Here is a 21,146-nt window from a genome sequence, read left to right on the forward strand (position 1 = left end):
AATTATTCCCAAAATAAACTTAATAAGAATTTTAAAGTAAATAAAATATTTACATAAAATTTATTATGAGTTTCTTTAAATTTTTAATCAATAAAATAAACCAAAAAATACCATTGGCCATTACACACAAATATTTTACTATAAATTTATTCTAAAACTTTTCAATGTAAGTAAGAGTTTTATTATGTGTATGCAAGGGTGTGTGGCATGGAGAGGAGGAGGATGTCCACACAATAAAATAAAATAAAAAGGGTTTGGTATATAAAAATGTTTGGCATTTTTATAGGATTTGCTATAGTTAAACTAATTATATATATTGAACAACCAATTGGTTTTCTAGTCTATTCTCTTAATACTTTTCAATTTTTATCACACTTTTTAAGACCATCTTCATTTACTTTTTATATATGTTGCATAAAAATTATAGTTTAAAACATTCTTTAGTATTATATATGAAATATCAAAAATTATGTGCACCATTGATCTTTGTTTTTTATATTAAACTGTCTCAAATTGATATAGTTATAATTAATATAATATCATTTGTATTTAGTTTAATTAAAAGAACAAGATTTATTTCAAAATTTTGAAATAAAAAGTGAAAAACATTCATCTTGTTGCTGTTTATTTTTAAAACATATTTAAACGAGTTTAATTTAAAACATTGATAAAATTCTAATTTGGTGGTATTAAAAATAGTTAAACTTGTATCAAAGTATTCAATTTATTTCTTGATCAAATTTATGCAATATATTTCATTAGATTATATTTATGTTTATTTACATTATATATAAATTCTTGACAATTTTTTAAATTTAATCATTCATAGTGCCAATATTGAATAACGATGTAATTTGTCTTTACCACCATAGTTAAAAATTAAAACTACATGCTTTCTTTGATATAGACGAATTTTTAGAGAATACGGTTGGTAGATAATGTGAATAAAGAATTTTAGGTTGTTGAAGAAAATAGTCTAAATTAATAGAAAAGAAAAAAAATAGATGATTTGTTAAAAAAACTAAAATTAAAAATGTCAAATCTTGAAAAGATTCATGCAGTCAAAAAAATTTCCAACATTTAAAAAACACTATTTAATAATTATTTTAAAAAATTTAACCTTGATATTGCACCCAAAAAAATTAAAAATTAAAAATCACTCAGATTCATTTTATTTGTGTCAAAAATCAAAATTGAATGCACCTCTACAAAGTTGATATTTTTCTTATTTCAGTCAATACTCTTGTCAATGTGGCTTATGTTAAGACGATTAGTGACATTATATTATGGCAAAAATATCTTGTTAATAAAAAAAATTAATAGAAAAATACAGATCTGTGGTATAGAAAAGTTTAAAATAATAAAAATAATGGAAAAAAAATGTTAATTCCAATCTAATCACTTGACAAAAACCAACTTTTTAAATCTTGTTACTAATACTTAATTGACTAATTCACTTTAGCAATTATTCCCATTAATAAAATATTAATATTGTAATATGCATCATAATGTTGTTAACTAAGAATTTTTATAATAAGACACAAAATAAATGTCTTGATTTCTTATATTGACAAATAAACAATTAAACATGATAAGAATTGAATAACATTGTCGTCGTATTGTTCAATAAAACTAGTAATAGTCAATATATTTTTGTTTCATGACTTGTTAACAAGAGCAGCCTAATCAAATACAATTACATTCCATACAGGTTCAACAATGAATAATACCCAGTGTTGAAATGTTAAATCCATTGGATTGAACAAAAAGATGAAGACAACAAATATTCGAGCTTGCCACCAAACAATAAAGACGGGGACAAGCAGATGAGGAACTTACTGTTGGTAGTCGTCTTGACATCAAAGCACATACTCCCTCCAAAAGCTTCACCCACTCTGTAAAGGCTAACGAGACCATGATACCCAAGTGTCCATAATATCACTAGGTCATTACTGGATTAAATATTTTGTGGCCACAATTGTAGGACGCCGGCATATTGGTACAATACAGAGTTACAGCCACGACCTCCAAACATGTTTTCAGAAAACATTTCCAAGGGCTGATAATTATGCCGAGCTGGATGAAGTGATGGCAACTAGTCTACTTCGACTTAAGAATAGCGTGATTAGTCGCTGCAATATGTTTGAACAACTGCGACCTGGCACAGAACCAAAGATCATGTCACTTTTCAATCATTTCAAGCTTCGGAAATCGTCATCCCCATAATCTCAAAAACAATTTGGGTAACTAGCCTTGTAATATGCACTAAAACAACTTTGTAGCAGGGATTCGTAAAGCCTACTACAAATCAGAATTGTGACTAACCTTGATTCGAAATCTTCTCCACATGTTTGACAAGTGTGGCTATCTTGCTTTGCACCCTTCTGCAAAAGCTGAGAGACAATCAGATAAATGAAATTATTTTGAAAACCTCCCCGCGACTCCAGGGAAAAACTTCAATCTTGTATTACATATCTAACTTCATTAAGTACACCTCATACCTATAAAAATGGTTTCATTCTCAAACATGAAAAATACAAAGGGAACCCAATGTCAAAATTTACACAATATTTCAACCGTCACAATCCGATGTTGAGGGGGATAAACTTAGATATGATCCAGTTACCTTCTCTTTCTTGATCTTTTTACCCCGATGGGCCAACTTCGAGTGCTTCACCTGGGGAACTTCACTAACAGCACGAACGTTCTCGTTTGCTCCAATGGAGGGGCCCCCTGTGTCGGAAGTAGCGTCGCCATTTTGTGATACTGATTCTGGTTGTTCAAGGTCAGTTGAAGGGGTGGCGAAACGATTAGAGATAGCCGCTTGTTTTCGATCTTGTTTAGCCCTCCGCCTTGACTTACCCTTCTTTGGCTTCTCATCATCATCATCAATATCTCCATCCTCCACTACAGATTCCTCACTCCGTGATAGAACACCTGCCTTCTCTACAACATCGTTTCTTGTGTCCTCCGTTTGTCTAGCCTCAGAATCCATTTCAGAAGAAGAAGCTTTCTGCTTGTTCAGCTGGAGACTTGACATGGCAGCAAGCATATCATCCTCATCAACTTCTTCGTCATCAGGGATGCTTTCTGCTCGAGACTTCTCCATGCTGCCGAGTCTTTCGTCGGGGGATACGGTTTCTGGTGGCAATGCTGATGATGCCCAGCGGCTTCGTTGAAGTTTCAACATATATGCAAGCATTCTATCAGTGTCCTCCTCCGCATCAGAGATTTCTTCCTCACCGCTAATCGGTTCTTTGAGTGGAACATCCTCTTCCTTCAGCTCATTATGTGAATCTTGTAGAATATCATCGATACTATCATCACTCTGGTTGTCCTTGCTGATTAATGAAGGGTTACCATCTATTTCATTAACTGTCGGGGGCATACGGAGTGGCTCCGCATCACTCACTACCTCGGGGCCTTCCTCATAACTGCTGATTCCCATGTTTGGATCCTTCCCCTCCAGACCACTTTGAGCATCAGAACCAGCAGCTGGCTCCTGCACTTCATCGCTGCCCACGTCTGCTTTGCCTTTCTTAAGTCTCTTCGTACTTGAAATATCAATTCCTAATTGCTTCCCTAACCTTTCTACTTGCTCGTCATCATTGCGAAATGCTCCCTTCAGTGCTGCTAGGTTCTCTAAATGTTTCTTAGACCGTTCATGGTTTTGCAATTGCTTAACAGACTTAAACCGCTTACTGCAGATCATACACTCCAATTCCTCAGTAGTTTTCTCTAATTTGGCAGTACCATCATAGTCACTGTCTTCGTCACTGTCCCACTCCTCTTCCTCCTGATCAGATGGTACTGTCCACGCTTGCTCCTTGTAGAGCCGGATCTGCTCTTGCTTCTCTTTCTCAAGGGCTAGTTGACGGGCCTTGCGTTCCTGTTCCTTCTGTTTCTGTATCATTTGCAGCTCCAATTGCTTCTCGATCACTCGTTTGTCACGTTTCTTCACGAATGACGCCAACTGCCTGACGGAATTATTGAACTCTTTACGCTCCCGCTTCCTAACCTTATTATTTTCCTCATCCATGAGTCTTCGAACTTTTCTATTCGGCGCTTGCAACACGTCATACTTGTCACACCATGCAAAATCCTTGACAGTAGAAAACCCTTGCCAGTATCGGTAAAAAGAATATACATTTTGGTAAGGTGTATCCTTCCCTCCAAGCTCAGGTGCGGCACTTACGTCGCCATTACCATACATCCGACCGAACACTTGCTCCTGCATGTGCACCTTCTTGAACACTTCACTGTACACGGAGTAAAAACCGTTTCCGGTTTCACCAAAACCTGAGAAAGCAGACGGGGAGAAGTATGGCCACAAGTTCAGATCGAATTCACCAGGAGCCGCATTGGCAGAGTTCGACGATGAAGATGCATTGAGGATCCTCTCTCGATGCGAATCATACCAAGTCCTTTCTACAGGATCAGAAAGAACCTCATAGGCCCGATTGATCATTTGAAACCGCTCCGTAGCTTTCTGGTAATCGTCAGGACTTGCACCTGCCCCGCTCTGCTGAATTTTATCCGGATGCCACTTCATCGCCATCTTCCGATAGGCAATTTTCAATTTATCCGGATCCACGGTCCGCTCTACTCCCAAAGTGTCATATAGACATTCTGTGAGCCCTTCCACCGGAGGCGCCATTTGAAAACCAAATTCAACTTCTTCACTACCTGGAAAACGGCGCTAGCGATTAACCCTAACTTTTCTACCTCCCTACTCCAAATTCCTTCGCGGCTTCTCCTCACTTAATCACGATCAGTCTCCCAGCTATCTTCACATCAAAATTGAGTAAATGACTGCAGACAACAGACGACCCTCTAAATTTTTTAATAAAAAATTCACATCATACACAGACAATACAAGGCAACAGCATCTCCAACAACCGAAGCCAGTCCTACTGCGAACCTAAAAAACGACAGAAAAAACCTCCAACAATCAATTGTGCAACCCAGCACTGCTGGAGGACACAAACTTCAACCTCCGATCCGCTGTAGTCCTCGGAGGATTGCCAAGCGGTGGAATGCAAACACTCATCAGTAAACCCTAATCAGTTGACAGTGAATGGGTCCGTGAACATCAAGAGCGGTGACGCGGACGCAAGCCATCACCGGAAAAACGCCATTCCTCGTTCCTGTTGGGATGAACGGGAAACGCGCGTCAGCGGGCGGCAGACGTTAAACTTTCCTTGAGAATGAAGCAACAACAAGGGCTGCCGGGAGATTCAAATTCCAGCCGTGCTTCGGTGGTAATGGCGGTGGGCCCGGCCTCCAACTGACAAGATTCGAAGAAATTCCCACTGGGTTGTCTTTGAAATTCAAGTACCGGGAAGCACTCTGGTGAATTTCTCAGTCTCCAACCTGGATCGGAGGCGACATGCGTTGAAATTGGGTTTTTGAAGAACTCCTCTCCAGTATTGAATTTTAGATGGTCGAATTGCTGTGTGAATCTTCGTTGGCATCTCACATTTAGACATTCATTTTGTGAAGCTCCTTCTTGTGTTAACTGTCTTTGCATGAGTCTCTTTGAGGATTCCTGGTTTGGGAGGAGTGTGACGCAGGATTTTGTTGGTTGGGCAGTGAGGTTTTAGTTTCAATCTCAAGGGCTTTGTATTCTTGGCTGCCTGAGTATTTGTGATGAAGAATTGTTTGGAAGAGTAGTACTTTGTGGTGACAAGCGAGAGATCAGTATGCCTCTACATTCGATCAGCAAGGGTGACCTCGACAAGGTTTGGGAGATAAGAACACTGAAGAAGGAGAAGGATGATGTTGCTCGGAGATTGCTTGAGATGGCGGCGAAACAAGTGCAACCTATTATGCGGAAACGCAAGTGGCAGGTCAAGCTTCTGTCTGAATTCTGGTGAGTGTTCACCCGTGCGCTGTTTGTTTGCTTCGTAGTTGTCGCGATGCATTTGGGGAAAGTTTCAGAGTACTGAATCAATTTTTGTGATGACCTTGCAAGATTAAAAGCGTCAACGAAATTAGGGCTGAAACCTCAGCTTTTCGAATTAGGCTTTTTTGTTTCTGAGGAAGTAAGGTGTTGCTGCTTCGATAGTGATATTGTGTCCGTGTGTTGTTGAGATGAATTTGCAGTCCTAGAAATCCAGGGCTACTAGGATTGAACATAGATCAAGGCCGGGAAGTAAGAGTTAGGCTACGGCCCTACGGTCGGGAGAATGAATTTTTTCCCTACGAGAGCGTGCTGGGAACCTTACTTCACGAACTTGTGCATAACGATTGCGGACCTCACGACGCCAAGTTTTATGGACTGCTGGATGTGATTACGAAGGTAATTCTCACTCTTCTCCTGCAACCCGCAGATCCTTTATCAATTCAAAAGAATTATGAGCCTTGCTTTTTGTCTTGCTTGCCACTCGTTGGTTACCCACTGACTTCATTTGGTGTGTGTAGGAATGTGAAGAGCTCATGGCAAAGGGCATTTCAGGAACAGGCCAAGGTTTTGATGCAAGAGGCCAACGACTCGGTGGCTACACTCTCAATCCTCCCCCGACCAACATGCGCGCAGTAGCGCTTGCAGCTGCTGAAAAACGCGCCAAGGCAGCATCTTTCATGCCTAGCGGTCCACAACGCTTAGGCGGAGATAGTGAAATCATGAGGGCTTTGAGTCCTTTGCAGGCTGCTGCCATGGCGGCTGAAAGAAGACTGCGAGATGACGTTTGGTGTGCAGCTCCTACTACGACCGGGGGTGATGGGCTCGAAAAAGCCAAGGAAAGGGAAGATTCAACTTGTGCACATCCTTTAGGTCATACCCCAACTGACACAGAGCCCAGCAAAGTTTCTGTAGTGGATCTGACCCTCTCCGACTCGGGAGATTCAAGTAGGGAAGGTGAATACATCTCGGGCGTTTATTTTCTCACACGGTACACTTATATATACATCCATTAGATTAAGCCACTAGAGTTATTATGAACATTGAAGGAGACTTGGTTGTTGATTTCAGGTGGACGGATAAGCACAGGAGATTTTGGTGGTACTACAAAGCGGAGTAGCAGTAGTGCGGTTTCTGTGGATCCTGTTCGAGAGGCTTCCATTGTCAGAGCGCAGAAAAAAGGGCGCAGCAATAATCTGAGCACTTCAGACAGACTGATTGTCGAGAGGGATACCATTTCTGGAGTTAGTGAGTGGCCTTGCAGTGTGTGCACTTTGTACAATACGGTGAGCGAACGTTCCCTTAATCGTCGGCAATTTTTATTTTTTTTCCATCTATGTTGTATTCTGTTGTGTTCTCGGTTGCCTGCAGGGATTTGTGACCACATTGAATCTTCATTCTTATGCATGTAGTGATGTTCTCCTCAATGGAGATGGATATTGCGAAGAGTCACTTTACATGAATTGCCTGTGTGTAACATCAAACTATTATTGAATGGGCAACGTCATTGTTTATGCCTCTGCTTTATTGCATGATTTTGTTCCACAACCAGCAATCCTTACATGACCCTGTTTTCATTACTGCAGTCACTGGCACTTGCTTGTGCGGCGTGTGGGAACAGGAAAGAACAGCCTACATCAACCAAAGAATGGAGTTGTAAATTTTGTACTCTTGCGAATTCGGATTTGTTGGATACTTGTGAAGCTTGTGGTCAATGGAGATATTCATATGGAGCACCTTCTGCTACGCGCGCTCCTAATGTGGGTACTTAAGGAAGAAAGTTTTCAGATTTTGCGCTATTCGCATTTATTACTGATTTTTGTTGCCACTAAGAGCAAGCAAGAAGTCTATAGAAATTAAGCAGTTCCATTATGTCAATCCTCTCGAAACAATATGTCCAATTTGTATCTAGAAACTGTCATTTGAGCTTGCATAAGCATATCCTTCACAAATTTAACAAAGTATATTTTTAAAGAAAAAACATAAAATATGATGGTAGAGCTGGCTTTTAATGTGCACTAAGTTCTGTATTTTTAAAAAGAATCACATAATGGAAACTGGACAGTCTCAATTTAAATTTTTAAAATATCTTGTATGAGAGTTGGTATTTTCATGATAAGTAAAAATAATCATAACGATTAGTGCATTGTAACAACAAAAGAATTAATGGTAGAATTAATACTAGGCCACTTAAGAACCAAGAATTAGTTTTTTTTTAAATTAACAAATAAATTTTAAGAATTTTGAAAACAAACAATTTTGAAATATATATATATATATATATAAAACCAAAAAAACCAAAAAAAAACCAAAGAAAAAAAAATTTTATCTTATGCTATAATTCTTATAAGCTATGACAACTGAGATGTAAGTTTTTTAATAAATATTTTTAATAAAATTATAAAGAACATTTAATAGATAAATTTATGATCAACCATGGAAAACTGATTTTTTTAATTTTATTTTATGCATTAAAGAATGGTGTACCATATCTCAAAAGTTTTTTCATTTTTTTTTTTTTTTTTTTTTTTTTTTCATTTTGCCAGCATTCGTTGCAGGAAATTCATGACACATTTTATTGGAGAGACCTTATTTCTACATCTACTTCTCAAGAGTGCCCTACACTCAAGGTTACTGCACCAAGTAATCAAAAAAGAAAACACAAAACAAAACAAAACAGAAAAAAATTCCCAGAGCCACAAGATGAATTAGTAAGCGTCTTCAGTGGCTTCTCCACGAGCCAGTGCTCCATGTGGGTACCACCACATCCTTCACTTTTTAGTCAGAACTTCATGTGCCGAACTAGCACATCGGCAACTGGTAATCTTCCTTGATTACTGCAGTTCAATAGTTGGAATGACGGAGTGGAAACTGATACTGAACTGCACAGTCTGTGTCGAAGCATCACAACGACCCACCTCAAGAAAACCTGAATTTCAAGGCCATTAGGATCTCCTATATATTGTCCATTCCCATAGCAAGCTCAGATGCTTGTTGAATGATGGAGACGAAGTAGAAGACGAAGAAGAATAGAGAAAAAGACTTGAAAGAGGTTCTCGAAATGCGTTTGAATAACAGTATGCAAACATTTTTCATGCGTGAACTTTAGTGAACAATGGAGAGGTGGGTGCGGTGCAATTGTGAGTAGACATGTTCAGAAATTGCAGTGGAATAATGCTCTGACTGATATGACTGATTTATGACTGATATGTTTTTTTATTTCGATGTCAGAATTAATCTGGTGTTGCTACTGTAGCCATTTCAGAATTATATAGTCTGTTTGTGATCTCGATGTGCTCTTCTTCAATATATAGTACTATGTGATTTCTAACATATTTTGATGTGTAAAGTGGCTATTGAGTGGGTCTCTTGTGCTGGAAGCTTTGATGAAGAAGATTTTGCACGTTTCCTACAGTTTGCACATTTTGCACATCTCTATGAAGAAAATAAATTCAAAATTAAAAAGATTCTGAGAAAAATAAATAAATAAATAAATTGTAAAAACATTTCTGAATAGAATATAGTAGTAAGATTGTGATAGAAGTAAATATATATATATGTATATATATATATATATATGATATTTCATCTAATTAAAAAAAGACATTGTTTTGTATATGATATTAAATGATTCAAGGGAACCTTCTGTGAGTAATTTTTTCTTCTCTTATCATTTTTAAACATTGAGATTTTTTCTATTTTAATTTTAATTATTTTTGAATTTTTAATTTAATTTCTTCATAGAAATGTGAAAAATGTGCAAACTATGCAAAATAGACAAGAGTGACGAAGGCATTCTTGCCTCAATATATTCTATCTATTAAAAAATTGCATATCAATGTCCTATAAGCTATATGACACATGTCTAATTTGTAGGGCAAGTTTTTGGTATGTGCACCACATGACCAATTTGTAATAGAAGTGGTTGAATATACAACAAGTTATCAACTTGTTGGTCAACTTTTCAACCTATCAATCACTTATAAACAAGTATAAAGTCTACAAAGCATCTAGCGAGCTTCCCAATAAAATATCAATAATTTAATCTATTTCTATTCATTTCTACCTGATTCTACATATCTAAGTAAATAAAACAATAAATATGACTATCTATTAAGACATATTAAATTATATGAAAAGTTGTATTAGAATTTAAACATTATATTTTTAAACTTTTAATAGTGATATTTAGATCATTTGTATTGCAGAAATTAATTTTTTGATCAAATTTTTATATTATATCAATCTAAAAATAAAATAAAAAAATTATCTTCAAAATTTTCTTAAATATCAATTTTGAATTTTTCTACACCATCAATGATAAAATATGGAGGTTGAAATAACCTAGTCTCACATCTCTTTCATCAAAAAAATATTTTGTGAAAAAATCCTTGATATCTATTACTATGCTTAATACTTTAAAAATAAATTTATTATATGATAAATCTAAGTAAATAAGCTTAAGTTAGCTACAACTTAAAATATATAAAATCTAGTAGCATTTTTTTGTAGATTTAAGATGTCACATTTTGGATAAATAATTTACAAAAATACTCATAAATCTTTTAAATTGTCACATTTTATTAAAAAAAAACATAAATTCTAATATTGAATTAATTTTCTTAATATTATTTTACTTATTAAAAAACTCTCAGATGACTTAAATAAAAATATATATTCATCTTATTAATTTAAGTGACTAGGCTTGGGGATTTAAAATTGGATAAAAAATATGATAAAAAGAAAATATAATAATGTAATATCTCTTATTAATTTACATTCTTCAACTTATTTTCTTGTCAAAATATTTTTGATGAAATGAAATTAATATAGTTTAAAAAGTGCCTCAAAAATCTTATTTTTTAATCTTTAAAACAAATAATCACATCCTCTTTGCTCAAATAAAATTTTTAATAAATAAACTAGTTTTAAAAAGTAATTTTGTATTTTTTTCATCTTTTACCAATACTTGCCAATAATACAAAGCTTTTTTATATGTTCTTTTACATTCATTTTATTTTCTTCAAAAAATAATAGAATATCACTAGAAAATATATCTAGCCACATCAATTCAAGCCACATCTTTTTTTATTCTTAGGTATTTTAGAAGAATATATATATTGAGTAAACCAAATAAATTATCCAAAATCTTTTAGTAAAAATTTAGAGGATCTACTTGTTTATTAATAATCTAATGTTTTACTAGTTATATAATAGCACAAAATACTAAAATATATAGTGCTCTAAGTTGTGGTATTGAAATTTTATATATAATTTAATTAAGCTTTAAGAGTAAAAAAAATGTATATTTGGAAATTTTATGTTTCTTTAATTCTTAAATTCTCAAATTTTATATTTTAGTCTCTTAATTAAACAAGATATTAAACTTTGAAGTTATGCTTTGAATTTAATTATGAAGCTTAAATAATTAAAATAGATTATTTAATTTTCAAACATTATAAGATTTAAAAATAAAACAAAAAAAAATAAAACAAAACAAAACAAAACAAATAAATAAATAAATAAATAAATAAATAACTTTATAAAAAATATTGTTAAGAAGAACCAAACATCAAATTATTATATAGGTATGCGTGTATGTAGAAACCATGTTTTCTTATAATTTTATAAATTTTAGCACAATTTATAGATTTAAAGAATTTGAAGGGAGTCGTTTTTTTGGAATTATGCACAGAATGCTTGATTTTGGTAATGTATTCAAAATTTTAAATTTGAATAAAAAAGATAAGTTGAATTAAAAAAAAAATTGCTAGGATCTGATTTATGTTAAATTGGTGGCTCTAATGAAAGTAAATCAAAAGAAGAAAACTTAACATTACAACACATAAACTTTATTAATCTTGTTGTATTAGGAATAATTTCTTAGTAATTTAAATATAGATTAAAACTTCTTATATTGTCTACTTGCAATAAATAAAATATATTATTATTTGAACATAGAAATAATTATTTTAGGTAGAAAAAATCTAAAGCACTCTAGATAGCATATTTGCATAATGAAGAGATATAAAAAAATAAATAGAAAATAAATAAAAAAAAGAAAAATAAAGGTTGATAGTTTATAGCTGATTTCTTAGGGCTTGGCAATAATATGAAAAGGATGGAAGTTAACAAGGCATCTTCTTTAATATTTAGTAAGAATCAAAAAAATTTAATGATCCAATTGGAATATAAATGATATAATATAAAAAAAAATCATTGGACATTTTGTTTACTTCTTAAGCTTTGAGCACTAATTTTTTTATTCAAGGTTTTGTGTCTTATTTTATAAAAAAAACTAAATTAAAGCCCAAAAAAAGATTATGAATGTTTTTTTATAATTTATTTATTTATGTGATTTTTAAGTACATTTTGATTTAGGCATCGTAGATAAGTGTTAATAAATCTCAATTTTGCAAGGTTATCATCACATGTTTAAGCATGATTAAGTATAGATAAAATGATGATTTCATAGATATATATATATATATATATATATATAGATATTATTTTTTCTTTTCTTTAAATTCATAAAATGATTAAGGCATCTATTAAACTTTATATTTCCTCAAAAGATTGAAGATTGTAATATTGATTGTACATACTATATTTCAAATCTCATGTGATATATGCCTAATTTTTTGTTCTATTTCAACATTTATAGTAATTTGGTTAGTAATCTAACTTAATAAACCAAGATCAATAATTACATATCTCCTTTTGTTGGTGTTATTGTCACAAAAGATATTAGATATTAAAATTGTGTTCCACTTACAATCTTTTGATTTTGTGAATTCATTATTATAAAAAATTTAGTGTAGATCTTAATCTTTGATCTTGATGTATATTTAGATTACATTATGATTTCTTGGATTATATATATATATATATATATATATATATATATATTATAGATTTTGAATTATATCAAGACATGAGCTATAACTTTCATCTCTATTCTAATTATATAATTATTTTTGTTTTATAAAAAATTGTTCCATAATTTCAAGGATATTAACTAATTTTTTTTAGATTTATTCAATGTTAGAGACTTTATAATTTCAAGTTTTTTTATTAAAATAAAAAACACCTATATAAAAAAATTATGAATAAAAAATATGAAAATTATATTACTAGTATATAATATTTATATTTATATTTTAATTAAACTAAAATTTAAATAAAATTAATATATTAAGTATATATTAGATGTTTTATAACATTTTTATGCAAAAATATATAAATATATTTTTATTTTTTGGCAATGTTAAACCTTAGTATTATTTGGCTTCAATACAATGTCTTTAAAAATTATGCTATTCAATACCTTTACTATTATTATCTTAAATTTAATAATTTTTAGTTTCTAATAAATATACTCTACAAATTATCTCATTTCTTTTATAATTCAAAAACTACATTATATATATTTTGTCTTAATAAATATCATACATCATAAAATTTATAAATCTATTCAATATCTAATAAAGTATAATTTTTTTTGTATAAATATACACAAACACACACATATATATATATATATATATATATATATAAGTGAAAATATATATATATATATATATATATATATAATTGTGAAAAATTTATGTCGATTTTTAAAACATGCACAGAAAGTAACAAGAATTGTTAAGTTATATATTTTATTCTCTCTACAATAGTGTTAGGTTAAGAGAAATCCCTTGGTACAAGAAAAAGTTTTTTTCTTAACCAAACACCACACCATTCTCCACGTCTTTGGACGTTTATTATCAATAAAGTACAATGGCACTGCCTGTATCAAGCTCAAATTCACAATTTTATTTTTCTTTTGTACAATGGCAGCATTTACTATGACACAACTCCTGATATTTGCTCAAGTATCGTCTTGCAATCTTTCCAATCGTTAGTTTTGGCTTCTCAATACAAGCCTGGTCTACTAGCAGTTGGGGACAATGACATTTGCACATAGGAGCAAAAAGTTGTTGTTAATGAGACGAGTTAGGCATTGTGTTGGCTGAGGTGGTACTTGCTAGTAAGGGAGCATTGACCCTAACCAGACTTTTCTCTAGTTCATGGACAAGCACAAAAGAAAACGGGACAGTGCTCTTATCCATTTTTTTCTCGTAAGCGTTTTTCTCCTAACTAGACACCACTGTTTACTGTTTCGTTGAAAGAGAATATTGTGTGGAAAGGACAAATATGAAATGAATGCAATGTCGAAATAAATTGAATATCAAACTGGAAATGTATTATTTACACGCACTGTTTTGTATTGAGCAATAATTCCAAGACTCATTCATTACTATCGAAAACCCAACTTTAAAAGAACCAGTAATGGTTTCATCCATTCCCTGTGCCGTGAAGCTTATCCATTAAAGATTCCGAAGAGAGAAAAAGAATCTACCGAAAGATGATAAAGCTCGGCAGCGTCATGTTGGAGAATGGGGCTTCATATGGCGTGGGAAATAACTCATAGTGCAAATATATAATCTCTACAGTGCAAAGCCCGACCAACACAAGCTGAAACATGCCGCATGGGTTCTGAAAAAAATACTGAATGAGGCAATCTCCGTATCAATCCTTTTTTGCAGTCACCCAGAACCCAGCGACTGACGCAGTCGAATGCAGAAAGTGCCGATGATGCTCTAGCTTAAAATATCTTACTATTTGTGAGGAACAATGCCATCGGTCAGCTGCGACGACCGGCCACATCGACGGCACCCGATCCGGCTAGTGGATTTCGGAAATCGAAGTGACTCTGAGAACGGCATGTGCAGACGGATGAGACCTCGTGAGCAGACGATGAAAGCAAATCCACGGCCGTAGATTCTGGTTTTGAGCACACTCCAGGAACGTGGTTAATAGAGTGAGTGAGTGGGGAGATAGATGCGCTGGCGTCTTGGGGTTTGGCATGATGGTTAATCTGTTGAGGTTTTTGGGGGGCAGCTTTGGAAGAGTCTGGGAACCTGGCCGGAGTGTAGCGTTGATGAAAGTTTAATCGCATCAACCAAAAGTCTATGCATTTGTTGTTGTAAGGTTTTGCAGAGTTTTTTTATTTTTTATTTTTTTATTTTTTTTCTTCTGGATGAAGGGCAATGGCTACAGTTGGGTCACGTGGAAAGCAAGTGTGTGGGAGCTTGGGTGGACGTTCTGGCAGGCAAGAATATGATGGGATGAAGAGACACCGTCTGCGTCATTATCAGATGCCATCTTTTGTTCTCGCCAGTTCACCGCTTGTTTCATCCTTTTTGCAAGTGGGGATGATGTCGTAGGTCTTGCTTCAACCATGTTCTAAACAAGGGGTTAGTGCTTCTCATCCAGCTGCGCCTTGTATCCCACAGCGTGCAACGAGAAATTGGTAGTAAGTTTGGTAGTACTCGGAAAACTCCGCTCCGATCAATATGGATCGCACTTTAGTTCTGACTTGCACTACGACTTGCAGCCACTCCGCATTCCGCCAGTCTGCATTGCCTAGCAACACCAGCATATCTGTGAGGTTAGGAACATGTAGCGTTCGCACACAGAAGCGCCGTACGGTTGTAGCCAGTCTTGGGAACATTGAGACGACATCGACATCGACCGTGGGGCAAGAGAGCAATCTGCCCCTCCGTGAAATCCCCGGTAGGTGACCAATCTCACTCCTCGAAGACGGCAAAGTTTTCGATCACGCTGGTTTTGGAGGGGTGAGAGCTCATTCACGACGTAAGATATAAATTGGGAGAGAGTGAACCTGGTTGTGTGTGTGCAGGAAGCTACGGAATCCCTTATTTGTCGCAATTGCTCGACAGATGGACCTTTTTTTACAGGGAAGGCGAACCGCAGTTCTGGCAATCACGAATGGCGAAGTATGGGAGCACCGTGATTCGATCCAACATGCCGCCTGGTTGGTTTTGGACCGACTCCCGCTGCATTATGCTTCTTGACCAGAAGAGCTACCCCACCGTCTTTGATTACGATAAGGTACAACCCCGTAACCTAATGTGTCAATCCCTCAATGCACCCGACACCTGCACGAAGATGACCAGTGAGATGTTCGTTTCATTTCGAGCGTGGAGCTAATCTTGCAAAGTCTTTCACGGCAGGTGGATAAGTACAAAGCCTTTGCTGGGACCATCATGCCAAGCACCGAATACAATGGCGGGTATGAGGTGTGTGCGTACCTCGACGCTTCTGACAAGAAGCATGAGCAGCTCAAAGGCTATTGCTTCGAGCTTCTCAAATTTTCCTCGTCGAAATGGGCACGGGAGTTTCACACGGCCATCTCAGAGACATTCAATCAGTGGGAAGGCAAACTTGCACAAAAGACGCCTGCATTAATTAACCCGACGCTTCCTGAATCGCTCTTTAGTTTTGTGATCAATGCACTGACTACCGCTAGATTCGACGACAGTAGCATACCCGATGCAGAGAAGCCAGTCTGCGGGGATTTGCAAAAATGGGCGGGATTCCAGCTGATGCCCGTAATCAGAACCGGGGCACCTATCTACATTGAAGAGATGCTCCACGTTGCTCCCATCCCTGCAAGCCTAACTAAAGGGGGCTATGACAAAATGGTGGTGTTTCTTCAAAAGTATGCGGCTGAAACGCTATCCATCGCAGAGAAGTTTGGGTTGTCTCAGGACGAGGCGGTTCACAACTTGATCTTCTTCCTAATCTTGAACGCTCATGGCGGATTCTGCCGGTTCCTTCCAGTGATCCTTCGGGAAGTAGCCAAGAATGGTAAGCTCTATCTCTCTCACTCGCTCTTTCCCCAACCCATGTAAGACCAGTCTTCTCACTTTTATACCACTCTCACCTCTGAAGACACAACCTCAACAACAGTTCCTTAGTTTCTGACGAGACATTCACACAACGCTTGGTGACCCCGCAGGCCAACTGCAAGCTGATTTGCGAGAGGAAGTGCGGGCCGCAGTGAAAGCCAGCGGATCGGACCAAGTGACCATGAAGGCCGTGATGAATGACATGCCTCTGGTGGCATCGACAGTATTCGAGGCGCTCCGCTTCGACCCCCCGGTGCCATTTCAGTACGCCAGAGCGAAGAAGGACTTCATCATCGAATCCCACGACGCGAGATACCAAATAAAAACCGGCGACTTCCTCGGCGGCGTGAACTACATGGTCTCCCGCGACCCGAAGGTGTTCACCGACAGGCCCAACGAGTTCAACGCGCGGCGGTTCATGGGACCGGAGGGGGACAAGCTGCTTGCACATTTGGTGTGGTCGAACGGCCGGCAAACTGATGAAACCACGGTGTACACAAAGCAGTGTGCGGGGAAGGAGATTGTGCCGCTCACAGGGCGCCTTCTTCTGGCGGAGCTTTTCATGCGCTTCGATTCCTTCAACATCGAAGGCCTCGAAATGGAGGCAACCTTCACTTCACTGACGCCGCGATCAGATTGAAGCTATAGCTTGTAAAACACCCACCCCACGTTGTGAGATTATTAGTACCACGTACATCAGTAGTTCACGAGACTCATATTCTGATCCATCATCGCCTGGATGTCGAAACTGACTATATGTAGTATACTCGACTTTGTATGCCAAAAACACATTTTCAATTTGTCTAATCGGCCCTGTTTCCACTTCATCAAGCTGTCTGCAGTATATATATGTATTACAAAAGAGCAAACAAAGACCTGAAATAATGAAGGAAAATGCTTTCTTCTCAGTTATATGCATTTTGAAGATCCGAATGTGGTGAGAGTCCATTTTCTGAGTCGAAATTGTCTCCTGAGTGTGAGAACAGTGTTAAGTTTTTCGGTTAAACGAGGCGTTCTCTTTTGCAGATTGTGGTCATGTATCGATTTGCTGTTGCAAACATCTAAAATTAGGGTTTTGTTCAGATTGTTAAACGTCCCAGATGAATGTGTGGAGGGATTAATCGAACACTTGTAAGAACGACATTTAGGAAGTGTTAAGAATTGAGTAGTATGTAAGTTAGGACAATGTAGTTTACTTAACAGTAAAAATTATAGCCAGAGTTGAATTCAATAAGAGGAACTTCATTAAAATAAGTGTTTTGCAAACAATTGTAATGCATATGTTTACATAAATATTTGAAGAAAAATACAATTTGTTCTCCTTGGAATTGGTTATATGGATCACTATCTTACATAAAACCAAATCATATAATACACTTTTTACAATTATAAACCATACATTGTTTAGTGGTTTTTTTGGTAATAGAGGTTTTTTAAACATGTTTTCTCCTTGAAATACACAATAATTAACAAGAAATCAACACCTTGGACAATTCAAAATTTTATCACTTCTTTGTAGACTCTATTATTTTCTTACAATTATAAAAAATCACTACACACCATTCATTTGTTTTTCTTACAAACATAAAAAATAAAAATAAAAATAAAATGTAAGTAACTTTGACAACCAATAGAACCAATTCAATTATTTCTTTTTATCAAATTAGTCTAATTTGTCAAAATAATTGAAGATAAAATGTAAAAATTAGAAAAGTGTACATTTTAAACAATAAATATAGTTGATATCATACTTTATAATTTTATTAATATTATGTATAAAATAAATTTATCTAGTATCTAATATTAAATTGTATATAATAGATAATACATATTTTATAATGCAATATAGAACATTTGGTAGTTGCAACTAATATCATGTTTGAAAGCTTCTAGAGAAGCAAATATGCAAAGTATTTTGTGTCCAAATTGTATAAAGCCAATGATTCAATTACAACCAATAGTATAAGATAATTTAGCCCCTGCATCTTATTAACAATGTAAACTTAAAATTAAACAAATCACATGCAAACCAATAAAGTGAGAGACGACATCTAATAAATTTGTATTAGAAAAAATATAGTAGTTGTTCATTCCATTCTAAAATTTGATCAAGTCCAAAAATTAGATTATTTTAAATAGAATAATTTAGCATTTTGATCTTTGTTATAATTTAGAAGTATAATAGCCAACTATATGTAATTTAATGCAATAAGGCACAAAGCTTTGTAAGTTTGTATATTAAAGGGCATTTTGTAGATTGATTCTCATTCTTGAGTTTGAATAAATCTAAAATTCTCTACCTTCACTACCACAAAAAAAAAAAAAAAAAAAAAAAAAAAAAAATCTCATCCAAATAATTATATATAAATTAGAAGCTATTATTATATTTTTACTATTAACATAATGGATATTTCATGGAATAAAATAAATTTTACTTAAAGATTTAATTCTACTCAATTCTACTTATTTAAATAAAAATTATCTATTTATATAAATCTAAAATTTAAAACTTTAATTCTATATATATATTAAAAAATCTTGATTTAAGTCCTTTCATAAACATTAGTTTTCCTAATAATAATAACAATAATAACTCTTGGTTAGGATTAGAAAATAAATATACACAACAATTTATGTCTATATTTGAATTTGGTTTTATAACCTCTAATACCACAATAGTTTCATTTGCTTTTATAGCATGATTTGTTAATTGTATTGTCAAACAATTAATTAAAAACACCCATTTACAAGTTAAAATCCTTCTTTTTCTTTTCAATAATTATATTAATGAGTAAGATATATAACTACAAGTTTATCAATTAGTTCTTAAAGTATTGAGCAATGTCATTCAATTTATTGATGTCTAAATATTAAAATAAAATATTCTTACTGCATTTTATTTTAGTAACTACAACAAAAACAATTCTATACTTAATAAATAAACAAATAATCCATAATAAATATTTTAATGTTAAATTGGCTTCTAATACTTTAAGACTAATCTTAGATTAGTTATTATTTATTTACTCAATAATGGATTGAGCTACTCCTTATTCTCTCAATACTTATTTATTTATTGCAAAAAATTGCCATATTTTTGTATGAATTTTAATAATATTGAGTGAACACATATTTTTTATATGCTTTGGCTCATATCTTAGAGGAATCTATGGATAGAAACTAGAAAAAATATCATATATATTCCTTGGATATGCTAAAATATCAAGAGTATCCTTACATTCTTGATTATAGCCAATGTATCCTTGAATATAATAAGGTACTATCAATCTAACAAAGATTCAACAATTTTCATGGATTCTATTATTTTAATTTTGTCTTCATATAGTGCAAGATAAGGAATGTGAATTTTTTTTTAAGGATGAGAGTTTATTTTATAGTAATTAGTAGGGGCTCAACTCTACAAAGATGAAAATGTTTCAAGTTCACAAAGCATCCCTTCTTCACAAAGCAATGTTGTCTTGCAACAAAGATCAACTTAAAAAAAAACTCTCAAAGTTGTTATGGTTGTAAGAAATATATAAGTATGTACACAAAAGAAAGAGGTGATAACATTGATTGGTCTTATAGTAAAAAAATCATTTGCATAGCTTAGACAAATGCCTACAACTATCATACTTAACAATAATCTTTCTGTTTCTGACCTCCAAGAGCAAAATGACCATGGAATTAGGATCTATTTCTAAATCTACAAGCATGGTAGCAAGACTTTCTTGAATCTAATAAGATTAATGTATATGCTTCCATAATTAAAATTCTTTCAAGGCATTGACATGAACAACTTATTAACAAAACATCCTTTGATACAATAGTCATCCTTATTAAATTTAAATACTAATATGTTGTTACTTATAATTAACAAAGATATACAAAATAGTAATGGAGGAGAATATTATGTGGAGACAAGAATGCCTCAAGAGCCATGAATAAATGACTTTATTTATGATAAACTCACTTCCTTGGTACTAAAACCTACAAAATAAGTTTTAAGTATTTACATCTATTTAGCAATACATCTACTTAACACTTTTAAATAATAATAAGAATAAAAAATACCTAAGGTGTAGATTCTTCCCATTCTTAACAAAATAGAGCTCTAGCATGCATATATATACATACCTTGAAACTTAGAATAAAAACTTGTAACAAAGATTTTGAAAATTGGTGCCTTTGTTTAGGTAGCATTGACGAATGGACTACAAATTTGTCTAATTATTAAAAGGCAAACATTCATCATTTGCAACACATCTAAAATTTGGAGAACATGCAATTTGAAGGATGTGAGCACCATAGCTTGAAAAAGCATAGCATGAGCCAAACATTAGAATACTTTTTTAAATGCCAAGAATTTGCAAGACAAAATTTGCAAGACAAAATGTTGAAAAGATGAACCAAGATCTAACTAGAGATGACATTATAAAGGCATGCGGTTTGAACTCCATATAAAGACAAAAAAAAGTAATAGA

General features: G+C 34.0%; 3 protein-coding genes across 4 annotated transcripts; 2 read left to right on the forward strand and 1 right to left on the reverse strand.

Annotated features, from left to right (window-relative positions):
* Positions 1-1,736: 1,736 nt before the first annotated feature.
* On the reverse strand, positions 1,737-5,121 carry LOC112282320 (uncharacterized). Of its 2 annotated transcripts, none has more exons than XM_024519774.3 (3): positions 2,627-5,121; positions 2,326-2,384; positions 1,737-2,158 (listed from the first exon to the last, which is right to left on the reverse strand). In XM_024519774.3, exons 1-3 carry the CDS (start codon positions 4,655-4,657, stop codon positions 2,101-2,103), a joined length of 2,148 nt encoding a protein of 715 aa, XP_024375542.1. In that variant the 5' UTR covers positions 4,658-5,121; the 3' UTR covers positions 1,737-2,100. The 2 variants fall into 2 exon arrangements, with proteins under 2 accessions (XP_024375542.1, XP_024375541.1); XM_024519773.3 differs by having other exon boundaries at positions 2,326-2,393.
* Positions 5,122-5,255: 134 nt separating this feature from the next.
* On the forward strand, positions 5,256-7,780 carry LOC112282321 (uncharacterized). Its single transcript, XM_024519775.3, has 5 exons — positions 5,256-5,872; positions 6,106-6,301; positions 6,424-6,859; positions 6,974-7,188; positions 7,489-7,780. Exons 1-5 carry the CDS (start codon positions 5,703-5,705, stop codon positions 7,672-7,674), a joined length of 1,203 nt encoding a protein of 400 aa, XP_024375543.1. The 5' UTR covers positions 5,256-5,702; the 3' UTR covers positions 7,675-7,780.
* A 7,327-nt stretch (positions 7,781-15,107) lies between these two features.
* LOC112282575 (allene oxide synthase CYP74A2) lies at positions 15,108-17,574 on the forward strand. Its single transcript, XM_024520333.3, has 4 exons — positions 15,108-15,523; positions 15,651-15,862; positions 15,985-16,621; positions 16,773-17,574. The coding sequence occupies exons 1-4, from the start codon at positions 15,304-15,306 to the stop codon at positions 17,300-17,302; spliced, it is 1,599 nt and encodes a 532-aa protein (XP_024376101.1). The 5' UTR covers positions 15,108-15,303; the 3' UTR covers positions 17,303-17,574.
* The last annotated feature ends 3,572 nt before the right edge of the window (positions 17,575-21,146 follow it).

This window comes from Physcomitrium patens, chromosome 5 (genome assembly GCF_059467195.1).
Source record: "Physcomitrium patens ecotype Gransden chromosome 5, ASM5946719v1, whole genome shotgun sequence".
Classification (NCBI taxonomy): Eukaryota; Viridiplantae; Streptophyta; class Bryopsida; order Funariales; family Funariaceae; genus Physcomitrium; species Physcomitrium patens.

Bases quoted from the DNA above. Each gene is read 5' to 3' on its own strand.
- LOC112282321 (XM_024519775.3), top strand. From the start codon at position 5,703: ATGCCTCTACATTCGATCAGCAAGGGTGACCTCGACAAGGTTTGGGAG. The intron at 6,302-6,423 runs GTAATTCTCACT...TGGTGTGTGTAG, and splicing joins TGCTGGATGTGATTACGAAG to GAATGTGAAGAGCTCATGGC. The intron at 6,860-6,973 runs GTGAATACATCT...TGTTGATTTCAG, and splicing joins GGGAGATTCAAGTAGGGAAG to GTGGACGGATAAGCACAGGA.
- LOC112282320 (XM_024519773.3), bottom strand. From the start codon at position 4,657: ATGGCGCCTCCGGTGGAAGGGCTCACAGAATGTCTATATGACACTTTG. The intron at 2,394-2,626 runs GTAACTGGATCA...ATTGTCTCTCAG, and splicing joins AAAAGATCAAGAAAGAGAAG to CTTTTGCAGAAGGGTGCAAA. The intron at 2,159-2,325 runs GTTAGTCACAAT...GTTCTGTGCCAG, and splicing joins GGAGAAGATTTCGAATCAAG to GTCGCAGTTGTTCAAACATA.
- LOC112282575 (XM_024520333.3), top strand. From the start codon at position 15,304: ATGGATCGCACTTTAGTTCTGACTTGCACTACGACTTGCAGCCACTCC. The intron at 15,524-15,650 runs GTAGGTGACCAA...GTGTGTGTGCAG, and splicing joins GCCCCTCCGTGAAATCCCCG to GAAGCTACGGAATCCCTTAT. The intron at 15,863-15,984 runs GTACAACCCCGT...CTTTCACGGCAG, and splicing joins CCGTCTTTGATTACGATAAG to GTGGATAAGTACAAAGCCTT.